Source organism: Netta rufina (assembly GCF_964035555.1).
Source record: "Netta rufina genome assembly, chromosome: 19".
Lineage (NCBI taxonomy): Eukaryota > Metazoa > Chordata > Aves > Anseriformes > Anatidae > Netta > Netta rufina.
This window is the reverse complement of record NC_140143.1, coordinates 3,698,294-3,714,977: the sequence shown is the minus strand read 5'-3', so window position 1 is coordinate 3,714,977 and position 16,684 is coordinate 3,698,294. Positions and strand designations below refer to the sequence as shown.

At 35.8% G+C, this 16,684-nt stretch overlaps 1 protein-coding gene across 12 annotated transcripts in view; it reads right to left on the bottom strand.

Moving 5' to 3' along the window:
• The window catches only part of BPTF (bromodomain PHD finger transcription factor), a 60,026-nt gene that overhangs the window by 37,838 nt on the left and 5,504 nt on the right, over positions 1-16,684 (bottom strand). For all 12 annotated transcript variants that reach the window (XM_084298449.1, XM_084298447.1, XM_084298448.1 and 9 more), the window contains exons 2-4: positions 8,703-9,525; positions 1,725-1,948; positions 337-537 (exon numbers count right to left, since the gene is read on the bottom strand). In XM_084298449.1, the coding sequence (XP_084154575.1) occupies positions 337-537; positions 1,725-1,948; positions 8,703-9,525 (1,248 nt within the window). The remainder of the gene's footprint in view (positions 1-336; positions 538-1,724; positions 1,949-8,702; positions 9,526-16,684) is intronic.

Sequence of the window (16,684 nt, the reverse complement as noted above, 5' to 3'; positions counted from 1 at the left end):
CTGATGAGGAAAGCAAATGTTAAAATGTTTTGTGTAATACTGCTTACTATAAACTTGTTGATCACACTCTGTCAATGTCTACTGTACCTCAAGCCAAGGTATCGACAAGCTAGCTGTATTTAACTTGAAAAGATGGAAAACTGGTGAAATTACTTAACAAAATAAACAATTATAACATACACCCACAAATAAATTAACAAATATTTCTTATTGCTTAAAAATAACTTAAAGAATCAGACAAAAAATATTCTAACTTCAAGAAATGTGAGGATCTTCTTAGCTGAAGCATCAATCTACTTAAATGAAGTTGTAAAAGCACAGTGATAGTTCCTTTACCTTCGGTTTTTACTTTTTCCACATCTTGCTCAGTGGGTGTTTCCTCAGTTTTATCCTGGTCTCCAGATTCTTCTTTGCCTTTATCTGTATCTGTCTGGTCATTCTCACCATCACTCTTGGCTTTCTCTGCCTCATCAGCTGGTGTGTTTCTATCTTCCCCTATCTCTCCTCTTCTTGCTCTGATAACCTCCAAAATTTCATCTACAATAAAATGTATGTCATCAATATACAACAAACCACCACCTACAAAGCCAAGGACGAAAAAATAACATGGCATAAATACTGCTTCATTTCATTTAAGAGACAAAAAGACATCCAACTTATCACTTTTTCCTCCTTAAAAGCAACAATTCCAAAGGTCTTATAATCGATTTCTCAAATTATACATCCACATAATGATGACAAATCCATTTCTAAACCAGAATATCAAACCTTCACGCCTTCCCCAGAACCAAAGTTCAAACCTTCCCAAGTTTATATAGCTATTTATTGTTCCAAGGTACATTGATTAACTTCTGGCAGGGAAAGATATGTGTTCCGCCACACTTGACATAATATCGGAGCAAATATTTGAGCTTCAGTATTTTTGCCATTCCAACTCCTATTCAATTGTTAAATGTTTATGAGGATGTATATACGTGCGTATCAGACAGTAAATCAACAAACATTTGACAGTTAACAGCCCTACTCCAACACTTGGAATGACCACAATCTGGCACACCCTAAGCAGATCAAAAATCTGAATCATTCAGGACATCCTGGAACACACGATGTAGACACAGGCCTGCAAGAAGTCATCACTACATATCCAGGCTGGTACACCAGCACGATGCTTCTTCGAAGCTCCGTACTCACTATCCAACTGTGGATAGTGGGAACAGTGTTACTACGAGCACTGACCAGGCTCCAAGCATTTGTGTTACGTTCATGGAGTGGGATGTAAAAGCATTTCCTGCCACACATCCATTCATTTAGTCATATGTTTTCCCAAACAAATCCAGCTAACAGGATGCTTAACATTTTGCTTAAAAACACTTCTTTAGGTCAGTCACTCACTATAAAATGAATTTGAAGTCAAAATCCATGCTAAATCAAGGAAATGCAGTTTGATACAAACAAGCTATCAGACATAATCTGTAATTAAATTGTTAAAAAGGACAGTGAACATCAAAAATAGTTATTCTGGCAAACTGATGTAAAAATTTTTCTGTATGTCCAGAAATCTACCATTATTATTATTATTATTTTAAATACAAGAACTTCAATAACACACTGAAAATAACTGGTAGTGTCACATTAGCCCAATAAGCACTTTACAATACAATACATATAAGCTAGTATTAGATTCAAAGTGCAACATCTGTTCCTGTTAGCCTGAATATGCTTACCATTTGCTGCAGAAAGGAAAGACTTGTTGCTGCCCCGTGCTTTATTAGTAAGGTCCTCTGTAACATCCATGTGCCGATGAATTTCTTCACGCATTTCTTCCAGAGTTTTGCATAGGTCAGCTTCCCAGTAATCTTTGTCTAGGCATTCAATTAACTCTGCCAGCTGTATCTTTGTGCTATAGTACCAGATTTTCTTATCTTTCTCACTTTCTGAATCTTCCTCTCTATAAGAGTATTTTTAAAATATTAATGTTTAAATATCTGTACAAATTACAAAAATGGTTATCACCCTACTTTTTGCAGAGACATATTAATGCCAATACCTGAATGTGAACAGACAAACAGAAACAAAGCACATGAGGACACTCATATACACCCCCCTAAGTATCCAAATAATTTCTTGCTTCCCTTCCCTTTTTCATCAGAAGTTCTCATGATAACTTGCTCAGGAGAGCTTTTGAAGAGTCTCCTTAAAACTGGTTTGTCAAATCTGGCAACAAGGTTCGTTCTCATTATATTTAATACTACTGTAACCGGTAATCTACTAAGTCTTGAATAATCTGAAATGAAAGAGTACTTGTCTCCAGAATCCAGAAAAGGTAGTTTCTGGCTGCAAATTCAGGAAATTCAGGAACTTCATATTCATAAAATATTTTCTATTAGCATCTCTACAGCATTCACCTGTGAAAGCACCAGAAAGCACATAAAATAAACATAATACGATCCTCTGAGATGATGAAGGAGTTTCCACATTTATTATCTGGGGTACTTCATGATAGCATAAAGAAAATTACGAGAGGAGCACAGCGTCAAGAGCATCTTGACCAGGCCATCGGACCCAAATGAGCTCCATACGTTTCTTGACTAGCAGGCTCTCCCAGAGTGCTGGAGAGCTTCAGCAGGACACTGCACATGGCTCTGCGGGAGGCTGCTTCATTCCAGCCTGCCTCAGCAGCTCCCGGTCAGCAGCTCAGCCCGCCCGTGGGCAGGACCACTCATGCAATACAGCCCTAGCACTCCCCATACTGCAAACGAGGTATGAGGCAACACTGTGATTTGTAAGCTTGGCCTTCATATGTAAAAGAGGCACTAAGCTATTGCTACACCTGCCCTACCTATTATTAGCCCATGGCTCACTAATAACCCTAAAACAAGTTGTCAGTGGGGATGGAAAGCTGGTTGTACATTAAGAGATCTAACTTAGTAATTTTTCCTCTGTATTCCTCTCTAGTGGCTGCCTCCACGTGGCTTATGCATTAAAGATGGGAAAAACTGGCCTCAGATTGTCAGAAATCTGAACATCCGTAAGGCAACTTGTCACCTACCAGAGGATTTGCCACATCGTATTTACAAAACAACTGCAATAGGTGCAGAATGCATTTAGAATAGCACTAAAATAAAGATGCCCATGAACTTGATAATAACTACAGTACAAGTCAAAATTACAGTACTAATTTGCCACGACCATTGTTACAAAACAGACTATTTTTGTCTTGCTCATACAACTTGGTATATTGCAAAGAAATGCTGTGATTTCACTCTGAATGGCCTTCGTTCATGAAAAGCAACTAATTTTTCTACTTTACCCATTTACTCACCTAGACCACTGTTAACTTTTAGTTTTAACAGGTTAGCATGGTAAATTTGAAGAGTTTTTGAGAAAACATCCCAACTCAGAAAGACTGCCCACACACTGCCCTGATATTACACATGTCCGCTCAATACTGGCAATCATTTGAGCCAACAAATATTCTGTAGAGTTTCACATTAAAGAAAAATTGACATTTAAGCTACGTTTCCTCTAAGCTGAGAAAGTTAATTCTTAACAATAACAGCAACGGAAGCACCTTTATTAAAGTTTGTGGACAAAAAACACAGAATGAGAAGAGAAAGAAACATGCTCAAAAACTAAGATGGAAGGAGAGAGGGGATCACAAGAACACAGCTTAGAGAGCAAAAGGAAAGAAAAAGGTGAAACAAAACGATCGACAGAAAAGAGAACTGAAACAAAACAAGACAAAAATGAACGGGAAAGTCACACCTCCTGAACTGTGTTGCTATTTTCCCTGACAAATGCCTGATGAAAGTGGCAAGAGCAAGGTGTTGGCAGAGCAGCACCGGTAAGGCTGCAGCTTATGAACACAACTGCTGAACTGTGCTGTTGATTAACTTAAACTTTAATTGCTTCTAAAATCATCAAAAGGCACCTTTACCTTCATTTTGAGCCCCTACCTTGTCGGACAATTATTAGCTATATTCACATGCCATTTACACCTCTTCTTCCACAACCTAGTTGTGCAATAGTTTGAGCACTTTATATAAATAGTCCCTTATCCCTTCAGGAAATGAGGCTGTGCTAGCACCCACTGAGCACTCCCAGTGCTCCTCTGACAAGTGAGGCACCATCAGCTCGGTGCTGGGTGACTGCTTCGCCTCCAGGGCACTCAGCTCGGTCCCATACATTGTGAGGCCAAAGGAGGGAGTAAAAAGAATCACGTAAGTGTTTCCTACCTTTTTGTCTCCTTCACTGCCTGAAGCTATTCAATAGCAGGCCTTACAGGCAACTTTTAACACTGATAAAAATTAGAACATGGAAGATGCTAGAAAATGGTGATTAACTGTTTTTGAGGTAGATACACCCTTTCCTGAATCCCATAGCAATACAATTAAAAATTGCAGAATTAATAAAATTGTTTAAACTAAGCTTCTATTAAAATGAATATTTCTTTACTTTTTTTTTTTTTTTTTTTTTAAGTGGAGAAAAGAGAGGAGGATCCACTGAGAACAGGAACAGCACAACAGATCTAGCAGGAAAAAAAAATCTGAAACTGTTTTTGATGGTTGAGGCAGGTACAAACAGCACAGGAATAGCAATTTGTTTCACTGCTGATATCAAACGAGGGCCAAACAACCTTTCACCACCTCGCTTCATAGACAGTTGGCAAACCCAATGCATCTCAGTATTTGATTTGTTACATCCATACTTTTCCAAACTTATAAATCTTCCATTTGTTTATAAGGAGAAAAGAAGAGGAAATTACCACATTTACCAGTAAAATAATAAGTTGTTCTCTATCAACAAAATATTAAGATACTGTTACTTAAATGCAAATTGGGAAGCAGTAAAGTAACTTAATATCTGAAAGTAATTTGATAGTCTTGATTTTCTTGATTTATTCCTTATTCTTCCTTCAGAAACATCATCCTAAATTTGTAAACACTGAAACAAAACCTCAGGAATTATCTCGTGCTTTTTCATCCTGCTGAGATTTGCTCCAGGGTATGTATGGGAAGAGAACCTCTTCACAGTGCCCACTTTTCTCTATTTGTAAAACAGAAGAGGTGAAAAAGGGAAACAAAACCACAATGATGGGCTTAAACAAGTGATGAACATGGAAGTTAGAGGCTCATTGAACAACAATAACAATGTAGAAAACTCTTTAAATAAGAGAAAAACGTTGGTGTGATGGCAACATAACTATCAAAAAAGGGAAGTGGGACAGGAAGTAACATGCCCGAAAAAACTTCTCTGAAAATAAATAAATAAATAAATAAAATAGGATTTCAGTTCTCTACCCCCCAGACAAGACTTCAAATCATTATTTATACAATTTGGTTTTAGATCTATTAGTTTCCTCTGATATATTTGATCACGTGGCATTAATTCAATTTCTTTATTCTTGTTAATAATTTCATGGATCTCAGGTTTTAACATTTGGTGGTTATTCTTCGAGTTATCCTTCAGTTAAAGACATTAGGTGTGGTTTGAACTTGTTCAATACACATATGTGCAAAATGGTTGCTTTTGCAATACAGCATGGCTACTGATCTAAAAGTTATTAAAAACTGAAAATACAGAGTTTAATGTCTGTGTGAACTAAAGTTGCATTTCCCTGGAATTTAGTTATATAGTAAATGCTTCTGTTCCATTATGCATTGGCTTTAGCATGAAAGGCACATTAGGAGTAACTTCAATTACGTTTCTGCTCAGTGAGAAGTGCAGTGGTTGATCCTGTATATCCCACATTGTACTCTTTAAGAGTGCCACTGCCGCAGGTGTACCCGAATGTCTGTGTATGTGTTTCTTATTCTCATTCCATTGTGGTGGTTTTACCCAGTACATCCATCGGGATGATTTGGGAAATTTTTAATCCAAACCACATACTTCTGAAATTTTGTTTTGGAAGAATGCACAGGTACATTTACACTAGCAGAAGGCCTGGTATCTAATTGCAACAGGAAGGATAGATAACTTCAACTCAGATAACCTGCACGAGAATATAAAAGACAGGAAATAATGAATGGGTGAACTGCATATACTCTTTGAAAGCTAAAATATTTTTCTATTTATGTTTTGAAACATTTTATCGCTAACAAAAAAATCAGTAAAATTAAAAAGCTAATAAAATTTTCCTTTTGCTGTGTTGCTTTATTCTTATCTATTTTTGATTTTTAATAGATTAGTGATGTGTTTTCTCATTAAATAAACTCCCCATTAGGGCATAAAACTTCTGTTAATAAAACCTGATTTACCATTTCTGACATAAATCACTTGCCCATTGAACTCTTAACAGGAATGCAAAATTATTTTAAAAAATAAATCCATACATGCAACCTTTGGGGATGCCTCTGCTATTGCAATACAAGGTACTACCAAAAAAAAAGCATAAATTGAAACAACTTTCACATGCACAGACTTATAAAAATAAAGAAGCACCTGCATGATTTGTTTCCGTTCAAAGTACCTTGAATATATCAAAACCTTCCAAACATCAAATACTCCACTCCACTGGGGAAAAAACATTGTTTCACAAGTTTAGTTGAAGATAATTACCAACCTACCTACATACTGGGGTGAGGGGGAAGCCTGCCTATTTATCTTAAAATCACCTCCAGAGTAAGTGATTCTGTTTCTTGTTGTTCATGTTGTTAGTTCCCAGATTTGTAATGGTGAGCAGAATAAAATCATTCTGCCGGTGCAGTAGAGCATTAAGGCAAGCTTATTTTTAGAGCAACTTTTTCCTTCAGAGCTTGAGACAAAAGATATGAAAGCCATGCACAGAGGAGAGTATCTATAAGCTGTTCAACTAGAGCAAAAATATTAACTGCATGTGCTTCACAACCAGGTTTTTCTTTTCTTTTTTTTTTTTAAATTGATTCTCAAAGACCTGAGGAGTTTGTCCTTCATCTATAATTCTCCTATTTTCTTGTACTCTTCTGTAGTTACCAGAAGAGACCCTCTTTTTCCTTGTCCTTTGGAAGAGAGGAATACTTTAATTACACTTGCAATGATCTCATTCAGATTTTATGCTGAAAGTAATTTTTTTTTTTTTACGCTATATTTTCAACTCACAGAGATTGTTCTTGGGTTAGAAGATTCAACAGACTGGACACCAGTGAACAACATTTCATCAAGACAAGAGAATCATCCAAATAAATTCCGGTGTAATGTATGCAACTGTCTGCTCCATGGAACAAAAGCAGACTAATAGCATACTGTTACAGATCGGTTACTTTACTGCTTCCAGACTCACTTTGACTCATGAAAACCACCGAGGAATGCTCCACAAATACAATGCTAGGTCCAGAGACAGTACAGCTACACTCATTAGTTTAGTTACAATCCTATCCAAGTTCACCCAGGATGCCAGAAACTTCAGATGCACCATCACATCCACCTGATCCATCTGAATGATAGAGCAGAGTACTAAAAAGTGGCAAGAGCATAAAAAAATTCCCTGTACCTTTTAAAAAACTACCTGACACCACTACGGTATTTATGACCTGGAAAAACTTAAAAATATATATATATATTTTTTTTTTAAATAAGCAAAAGAATAACTTACAGAAAAAAACGCTTAGAGTATCAGCTAACAATACATTAGAGAAAGGACATTTATTTTTAAAAGGACAAAAATAAGGACTTGAAAGTGTATGGTTTAAAAGATGTCATCTTATATACCCTTATAATCCCTTTCAAAAGGGGTTATATCTTAAGGGCTGATATCTTAACATCCTATGTAATATATCCAGTATGAAATTCTGTTGAGGTATCCAGCTTTACCTTATTTTCTCTGTAATACCGAATGGAAAATTGTATTTCAAGAAATCCAGAAAAAACTCTGTTTATTTTTCCTAAACTAACCATACCATTAATTTCATTTCAATATTTTCTTTCTCCTTCATTATCAAAATGATTACATTAAAACGGTTTTTATAAGAAAACCATGTCTTGATCTGTTTTCCTGTCAAAAAAAAGACTCTTTATAGTCTTAAATTTAACTTTTCAGGTACATAATAGGGCACAATGCCCACACTCATGAGAGTTTGGTAATTTTTGGTGTTTATTACATCAGTATCTCAAAATCAACCACAAACAGGAAATTGTTTTAAATGGTAGAAGACATCTTGAAGGCAGGCACATCTTGCCATTTCAACTTTGTTTCCACCTACAGAAGAATTTACAAATATTATTTTCCCTATTTCTGGTTAATAGATCGGGTTAATACCTTTTCTCAAGTGACTCTGAGAGTCTTAACTTCAAAGTCAGACCACCAAAACAGTGCAAGTATCCAAAAGCCAAATACTATCTAAGCAGGTGACAGTCATCTAGACGCCGTGCATTCACAAAGACAGTTAAATGACGTTTCAGGAAGTTTTACAGAACACTGGAGAGTTCTCATTAAAATTTCCTTTCTTTTCCTCACATTCACGTGTTTTAGACACATTAAAATTAAGCCATGGTCCTTGTTTTCCCCCCCCCCTTTTATCTCCTTTAAAGTTATGAGAATATTTAGTTTGTAGAAAATAATGGAATAATTATTTGGTCTTTAGAGTTCTATTTACTAAGAAATAAGTAATGGTCTAAAGGAAGAATAATTTTAAGACGGAAACAGCAACTTACAGGACAGCCATTTGTAAATATACATTCAATACCACACTATTCTTCAGAAAACACTAAACAATTACTTTACTTACATAATGATTCTTCTGTTCAGGAACCAGTATTTCCGTCTATGCCTGTCATATCCAATTGGTTCATGCCGAATGTATGGTTTATTTTTTTGGATTTCAGCAACACAGTCAGTTACTCCAGGCACCTTATGTGCTACACAGACTTCACACTGCCATTCATCTTCTGGTACCTCTTCAAGAGGTGGTTTCACGCACTCTAAATGGTACACAGCTGAACAAGTTTCACAGCAAAGCAAATCCCCAAGTTTGTGACAAACCCTACAATGATCATCATATTGAATAACACCTTCTGACATTAACTCTTCACGTGCAATGTTTGTTGTAAGAAACTGATCCACTAAGAACTGCAGAACTTTGATTTTATTCTCTACTGGTCCATAAGGATAGTCCTCTGTCTCTTGATAAGGAAGAACATGATGATATTCCTTGTCACTCTCACAATATACCCGCAGAACCTCTGGCCACGTCATTCCATCTATGAAATACAAAGTGGAATTAACGCTATCTTTGAGGTCAGCAGGTCCAAAGGTAGTATTTGAAGTGTCTTCTTCACGTAAAACTGCTTTTAAAAGCACTATATGCATCTCTGCCATAAGTGTGCACTGCTCTTGACTTACCAGAGCAGCACAGAAGTCCTCAAAACGAAAAGGAGAGAGGCGTAAAACAGTGCCAAAGTTCCTTAGTACCTCATAGATGGCAATAACATTCATTATATGCTCACTAGGCACCATTAAGTCCTCTGAGGATTTTGGAAACTCCAAAGGTGGGATATCTTTTTCTTCCAATATTGGAGAACGAGGGCGATGCACTCTTTGTCTTCTCCTACCTGGAATTAAAAACAACAATAAGAATTTTGCCATTCACACATCAACACGTTTAACATCTATCATCAGTGACTGTGTCAAACCTTGTAAACAATTGCAATTTAAGGATTCACTCCTCCACAGCCACATAAGTGATAATCACTTAACAATCCCATAATTTACAAGTATAAAAACAAAATACACAAGATAGGTATCTGAAGTTTTGTTTTAAAAAGTACTTGCATTTCCCATACAACATATACCTATTAAATCTTTAAAAATGACATCTAGATTTCAATTATTTACATTAGTTAAAAAGACACTTCCCTCACCCAAAGTATCACACCAGTAATTTCCCCATTGCCATTCAACGTGACTAGTTCATCATTCCTTCTCGGAATTCTAACTTTCATCGTGAAGAATCAAGCTTCAGATAACAGGTATTTTGTATAAAAATTATGCTAGCTATTTTCCCAATCAGCATTAGTACACAAGAAAGATTATGTCAAGCAGATGTCTTAGGATATGAATTCAGTTGAATTGAAACAAAAAGAGAACTTAAATCACTATCCACTGCTTTCTAACTGGAATACTCAATATCAACAAGCCAGAAACAACTCAGATGTGACACCAATGAAATTGCTTCAGAAATTCAAAAAAAACCATAAAAGTGCTTCAATAAAACAACAGAGAGCTCCACTAACTGGAAGAAAAGGCACTAGGCATAATTAATTCAGTTTGTTAGATGTGATGCCACACTTTCCTGTCTTTACTTACACTATCCTAGATGCCAAGCACAAGGAAAAAGAAAAATTCAGACAACCTCAAACTAATTAAACCATCATCTTAGTTTAAAACCAAGAACTAAGATGAAAAACATTTTAGGTCCTCTGATACACATACCATGACTCTAGTCAACAAGTGTATTTCATATTTGTTAATTCTACACAGAGAAGTGACCTACAGGAAGGATTTGATTCACAGAGAAAATATCCAAAGGAAAAATGAAGCTGTCCATAGGAGGAATTTCATATTCACACTTCAATAAAAAGTGACATATTGTACAAAGTACAATCTGAGACTGAAGAGTGATACAACCACTATTTTGGAATTTCAAAATTACTGCTAATTTCTTGATCAAAGTCTGTGAATAATAGATCCCCCCCCAAACTAGCTCAAAGAAATTAAGGGAGAATTCAGTTCCAGTCATCTTAGATGTTACCATTAATAGGTAATGGTTCACCTTGGCATTTGTTCAACCCGCCCTATTCCCTCCTACGCTTCTCCCATAAATATAGGAAATACGTCTAATGGGGTGGAGGGGTGGGGAGGAAAAGATGCTCTGTTAATGCACACATACACCCAAATAAAGATCTTGCTGAACTTGAAAATATTATTAAAACTTTACTGCACTTGAAAAAAAAATACCAAAAAGGAAAGCTAAATTTAATAAATATCTTGATGTAAAAAATAATTTGCCAAATGAAACCAAAAAAATCAATAATTGAGCAAGTACAGCAAGACGAAGCAGGTACAGCTTTCCCTCTCAGACTTTAAAGATGGGAATGAATCTTAAGCAGCAAACTAGGCACTCTGAAACACTATAGAAGATGAACTGCCAGATGTTTCCATTACAGAAGTAATGGGTCAACATCTTCTGCATATAAAAATAAATGTCCAAGTTCAGTTGAGTTCTGTGGAAAATGAAAGAATGCTTGTGTGACTGTGTTCCAGTATGCGGCTGCACAAATCAGTGGAAAAAGTTTAATCATGGCAAACACAGGAAAACACAGGAGTTTCACAGCCACAGAGCAAGCATTCCTACAGCAAGAAATATCTACATTAAATCCCACTTCTGTACCATCATGATGCTTAGCTGTATACATACAAGGCAAAGTTGGTTTAATTAAAACAGAACACACACGCACACATACAAAGATAAAATTACTTTAGGGTCCCACACTTCCTTCAATATTGCATGATGCTATAGGGCCAGTCCTAGCAGGTGGTCTTGCAAGACATCACAGATAATCCAAAAATCACTTATGGTCTTCCCAATGTCTAAATGTCACGAAAAGCTGGCAGAGCTATCAACTAGGATTCCTTCCAGGGTTTGCAGTTTTAGCAGAAATATTTTGTGTGTCACATGGTAAAGTCATAAAAGAATAAGGCCTTGAATAAAGGAAACAAATAATGATGAACCTGACTGGCTTAAATGAATCAGAAGCAACAAAGCCAAAACAAAAAACAACAGTTTCAGGCAAAGATAAACGAAAATGTACAAACATTGCTGAAAGCAGCAAAGACTACTTATTTCTTCTAATTCCTCGAGATTTTTCTACTCTGCAAACATTATGATTCCTTCTTAGATTGTTTTCATCCGTCAGTGAAAAAAACAGACAAACCATATACCGTCTTCCTGATGTCTCTTTCACAAGAGGTAAAAACTGATATATTTGTGTTACGTCAAACAACAGGAGAAGCAAGAATTCAAACCTTAATTGCTACTATTGCTACCATTTTTTGAAAAGATCAAAAGAAGTTCTCTTAACACTTCCTTTTGAAAAGGAGGTGCACTAATCCAATTACAGCTATATAACAAAAATGTTATCAGGACACAAAGTACATCAGTAAATACCATAACAAAGTATAGTACTTCGGTTCAAGAACAATGTAATCAGCTGACTGTATTATTCACACCACTCTTCACCTTCTATTTAAATCACCTTACATATTTTCATGTTTGTTTTGGCACAAAGCACAGAAATTTCAAAGGGAATTTTAGTATCTAATAGGTTAGACAATAAGGAAAAATATTGCATTATAAAATGCATGCTTCATTTGAGAAGCTTATGTTATGCCCCATGGTATGCAGCACAGTTATTATATCCTATCACTCAACACTCCCAATCCATACCATAAATCACACGCCATATCTCAAGGGCTCCAACTAATTTCTCCTTTCAGACACTGAGCTGCTTTGAACAACTCTTGACTGCATATAATCTGGTTTCCAGAGCTAAACAAGGAAAGTATTCAAAGATGCAAAATATTTTAGAAAGAAATAGTACCCAGACATATTTCTCTTGAATGGTTTGGCTGCTAGGTATTTCAGATCTTTCTGTGCTTCCCTCCCTCCCCAATTTCACTTTCAATTCACTATTGACACTTGCTGTATCTAGTTTGAACAGAACTTGGAGTCAAGTAGAGAATCACAACATGTGATCTGGAAATTACGAAATTCCAAACAGTTTGCGCTTAAATATCTTATAGTTTGATGTGTAAACTAATCTCAAGAAACCACCCCTGACACCTTTTACAACAAACAAAGCCTAATCTCCAGTTGAAAATGATAAAATGCCCTTTGGCAAGGGGCTCATAAATCTTAGTGCACTCTAAAGGGCTGGTGAACTGCAATTAAAGGTATAGGCCAACTAAATATGGTATCAATAGCAAGTGCTATAGTCTGGTTTGTACTGAAATTGTCTAATTTTATAGGTTGAGTGTATTCCCTTGCTACTAGCATAAGCAAGTGAAGAGGGGAGAAAAAAAAATTACAACTTCTGGCACTTCGGAATTAAGAATTGCAGTTTGGGACTCCAATTAACAACTTCAGGGTCGTTTGTACTTCTGATAACAATTACTTCAGTGCTGTTTCTCTGTAGGCTGCTGATAATCCATACAGTTCACACTACTTAAATGAAGTATCAGCCTCTGTGAAGGTTTCTGAAGCTCACAGTTCACATTCAGCAAACTGCTCTTCACAGACACTAAAGAAAAATTCCCCAAATTTTGAGAAATTTTTTTAACTACAATAAACTCATCCAACTTTTCTAGCTCTTTTCTAACATGGTGTGATAATGTAAAATGTGCCTAAAAATAAGTCATTCTCAAACATACAGTATTCTCTGAAAAAGCCATCCACTGCCTGGATTTGACAGTCATTATCAGACAAAAAAATGCTTTGGTCTCTTTAACTATGGTATGGTCAGAATACATATATATATATAAATAAAAGAGAGTCTGGGACTTGGCAATTTTTGTAATCGTCAATTGTCATGGATTTTTGCCTTCCATATGGAAGCATGAACGCTATCTGTAAGAAAATATGTTAAGTGAAATTTAATTAAATTGATTAAAAAGTAATTAGTTTAATGACCTCAATATAAGTGTTTGAGACAGGTGCAAACTTGTATAGGCTGTACAGTGGAAGATTACATACTATTAAACATGCATTTTGATTTGGGATACTGCATATGTGCATCATATTCATGTATTTTAAATAGTATATGGAAGTAAAACAGCATAACATAAATTCAGTGCAATGACTACACTGAGCACTCAAAAAAAATGGAGTTGGCTTTTCTTAAATTTGTATTACTGTATCACCTACTGCTATTAATATTTCTCAATTCAGCTTGGTATAGTTTGAATAGATTTGGATAAATAATTTTTATTATTTGCCTGAAAGATTTACCAACTTTAGAATTCCCTTCTCATAGCTTCAAGTTATTTTGTTTGTTTTACATAGAAAATGTAGTATTTGGTAATATCAGACTACTTGGTCTGAAATAAGAAAAATCAAGAGGATTCCAGAGCAGGTATACAAGAAGAAGTTCTCCTTTAAGCACCATCACCACCAGACTAGACATTGCACTGTATCTAGGTATATCTTACCTTAATTAAAGAAAGTCTATTTGCTCACACTTAAGTTTCCCAAAGTAGACTCAAGTTTTTTTAATGTAAACTCTATACTTTCAAATTAGTTTCTACATATTAACCAGATCCCTGAATCAAATTCCACTTTCACATTTGGGCCAGAACGAAGTAAGAAAATGTCCACTTCTACTCCATTCAAATTCCATAGCTTAATTGGAAGGATGAATTGAACTGCCAATAGCTTCCTGCTGCCATGACTGTACTACTTGTAGCACCCAGACCATTTTGAGTGTCTCAGAATTATACTTCTTATCTAGCATATACTTCTCTTAAATCTCATTCCTTCCCTAGTCGTCTCCAAAAGTGATGAAGTAGCCTGCAATACTTGCCTCTCCCTATTTTGAATTCTTTAGCTGAAAAGCTGCCTGTAATTAAGATTAAAGAGTAAACAATTTTATTCATATGGCATATTTAATTATAGATATTGATAATTACAGTCTACGCTTGCCATAATCTATTAAAATAATTTATATTACAAATATTCAAGCAAAACCCACTAGTGATATTTGAAATACAATGAAGTCACTGAACTGGTGAAGTAACAGGCTGAGCACCCAAAATCAGGATTTAATGAAGCACTTCAAAAAATAAAGTCTTTTTAAAAAACTCTTGCTGTATTTTTGTTTATTATTCCAGTCTATTCATCTTGTTTGGTTTAAATGCTGGCTTGTTTTGAAATTTAGAAATCACTAGGAGTTGAAAACGACTAAAAAATCATCTCCATTTTCATTTACAGACTGAAAGTTATATCTACTCATTAACTCTTTATCAAAGGAGGATATGGAACTTAAAAAAAAATATTCCCACTATCTTTAACAAATCTCCTGTTTTACGTAGCCAGTTTTTAAACAGGATTTGAATGAACTATTTGCATCCATGTCCAGAATATTGAAAATTTATACTGACTAAATATGACTTTGATGCTTTGTACTTTAGTTGTATTCTGACTCCCATACACACACAGCCTAACAAAAAAATCACAACAATCCAATTGTGCCTCGTCTCACTTACATAACCTTTCACTCCAGATGGACACTGGTAGTAAACACAGCTTTTCAGCCCAACATATTTCAAGTAATGGACAGGGAAATGGAGGTTCTATATAGGAAATATTCTGCCAGAGCCACTGTCTTGTTTAAACAGGGAGAGTGGTAGCTGCACTAGTGTGACCTTAAAAATAAACACTGGCTCCAGCACTTCTTGCCTAGGAAGCTCACATCTAGTGTCATTTCTCTTCTCTTAAAATTCTTCCCCCCTCACAATTTCTCAGCACTTAGAAACCAAGACTCCTGCTTAGAGCTTGTGTTCATGGTTGCAATGGAGAGGATAAACTTGGTAGAGTAAAAAGGGAAGAAAAGGCAGGCTGCAGAGTTTCAGATACTTCACTTATCTGTCACAGAAGGGGAGAAAAAAAAGAACAAGAAAAAACCTCAAAGGCACACTCCAAATAATTAATGCCAGCAAGTAGAAAGGTTTTCAATTTGTTCGCAGGAAGAAGAAAAAATAAATTCTGGCTTCAAGTTCCACGATTTCACTCAAACTGTGCTACTACTATATGAACCTCCTTCGTTAGTAAAATAGAACTGGGTTCGTTTTGTGCCTCAGTGCCTGAGTCACTACAGAAACCTCCCAACATAAAGACCAACACACTGGCAATTATACAATGTCCTGGAAGCATGAGTAGTCTACTTCCTCCTAGAAACACTGGCTTTTGACCACTCTCCTAAACCCAAGGTCTTATTTATGTTAGGTTTTAATAAACCTACAATAATTGGGCGTTTCCTACCCTGTACACTACTCTGCACCATTCGAGTTTCAAATGAGAATGTCCAGCAACACACAAGGACTTGCCAGACATCACTGAAAACATTTGATAAAAATGCTAAGAAAACTTTTTTTTTTTTTTTCCTCCCTCCCCACATGGCAGAATGCAAAACCTGAGTATAGCTAAAGGTTTGTCACAGCAAGACCCAAACTGGTTCCTTAATTAAAAGTCAACCTCCTGGGAAAGCTTTTGCTCAGCTGACACCAGAGAAGGAAAAAATGATGAAAAGGAATTAGTTTAAGATGAGAACAATTTATGAGAAGTGGTACCAAAAACAGAAAAATCAAAATTTTCCTAGGATGGGCCAAAATTTTCAAAACACTTTTCAAAACTCCTTTAGAAAATGTCTACAGGACAACCAGCATGTTTCTAATATTCGTAAGTTAAATAACCAGTTCCAGATTTTATTTTCTGAAGAAATAAGATGCATCTGTAACTCTGTTCTTACATGCAACTCCAATTTGAATATTGCTCCACAACAATTGTACCTGAGTTATTTATTTTGCCAGGAAAAAGGAAAAATCCAAACAGCTTAAATTTAACAATCTAAGCCAGCATTAAAAATGAGCCATACCAAGCCCCATAACAGCTTAGCAAGTTGAATCACAGAGGAGAAAATAACCAGTTACTAGACTAGA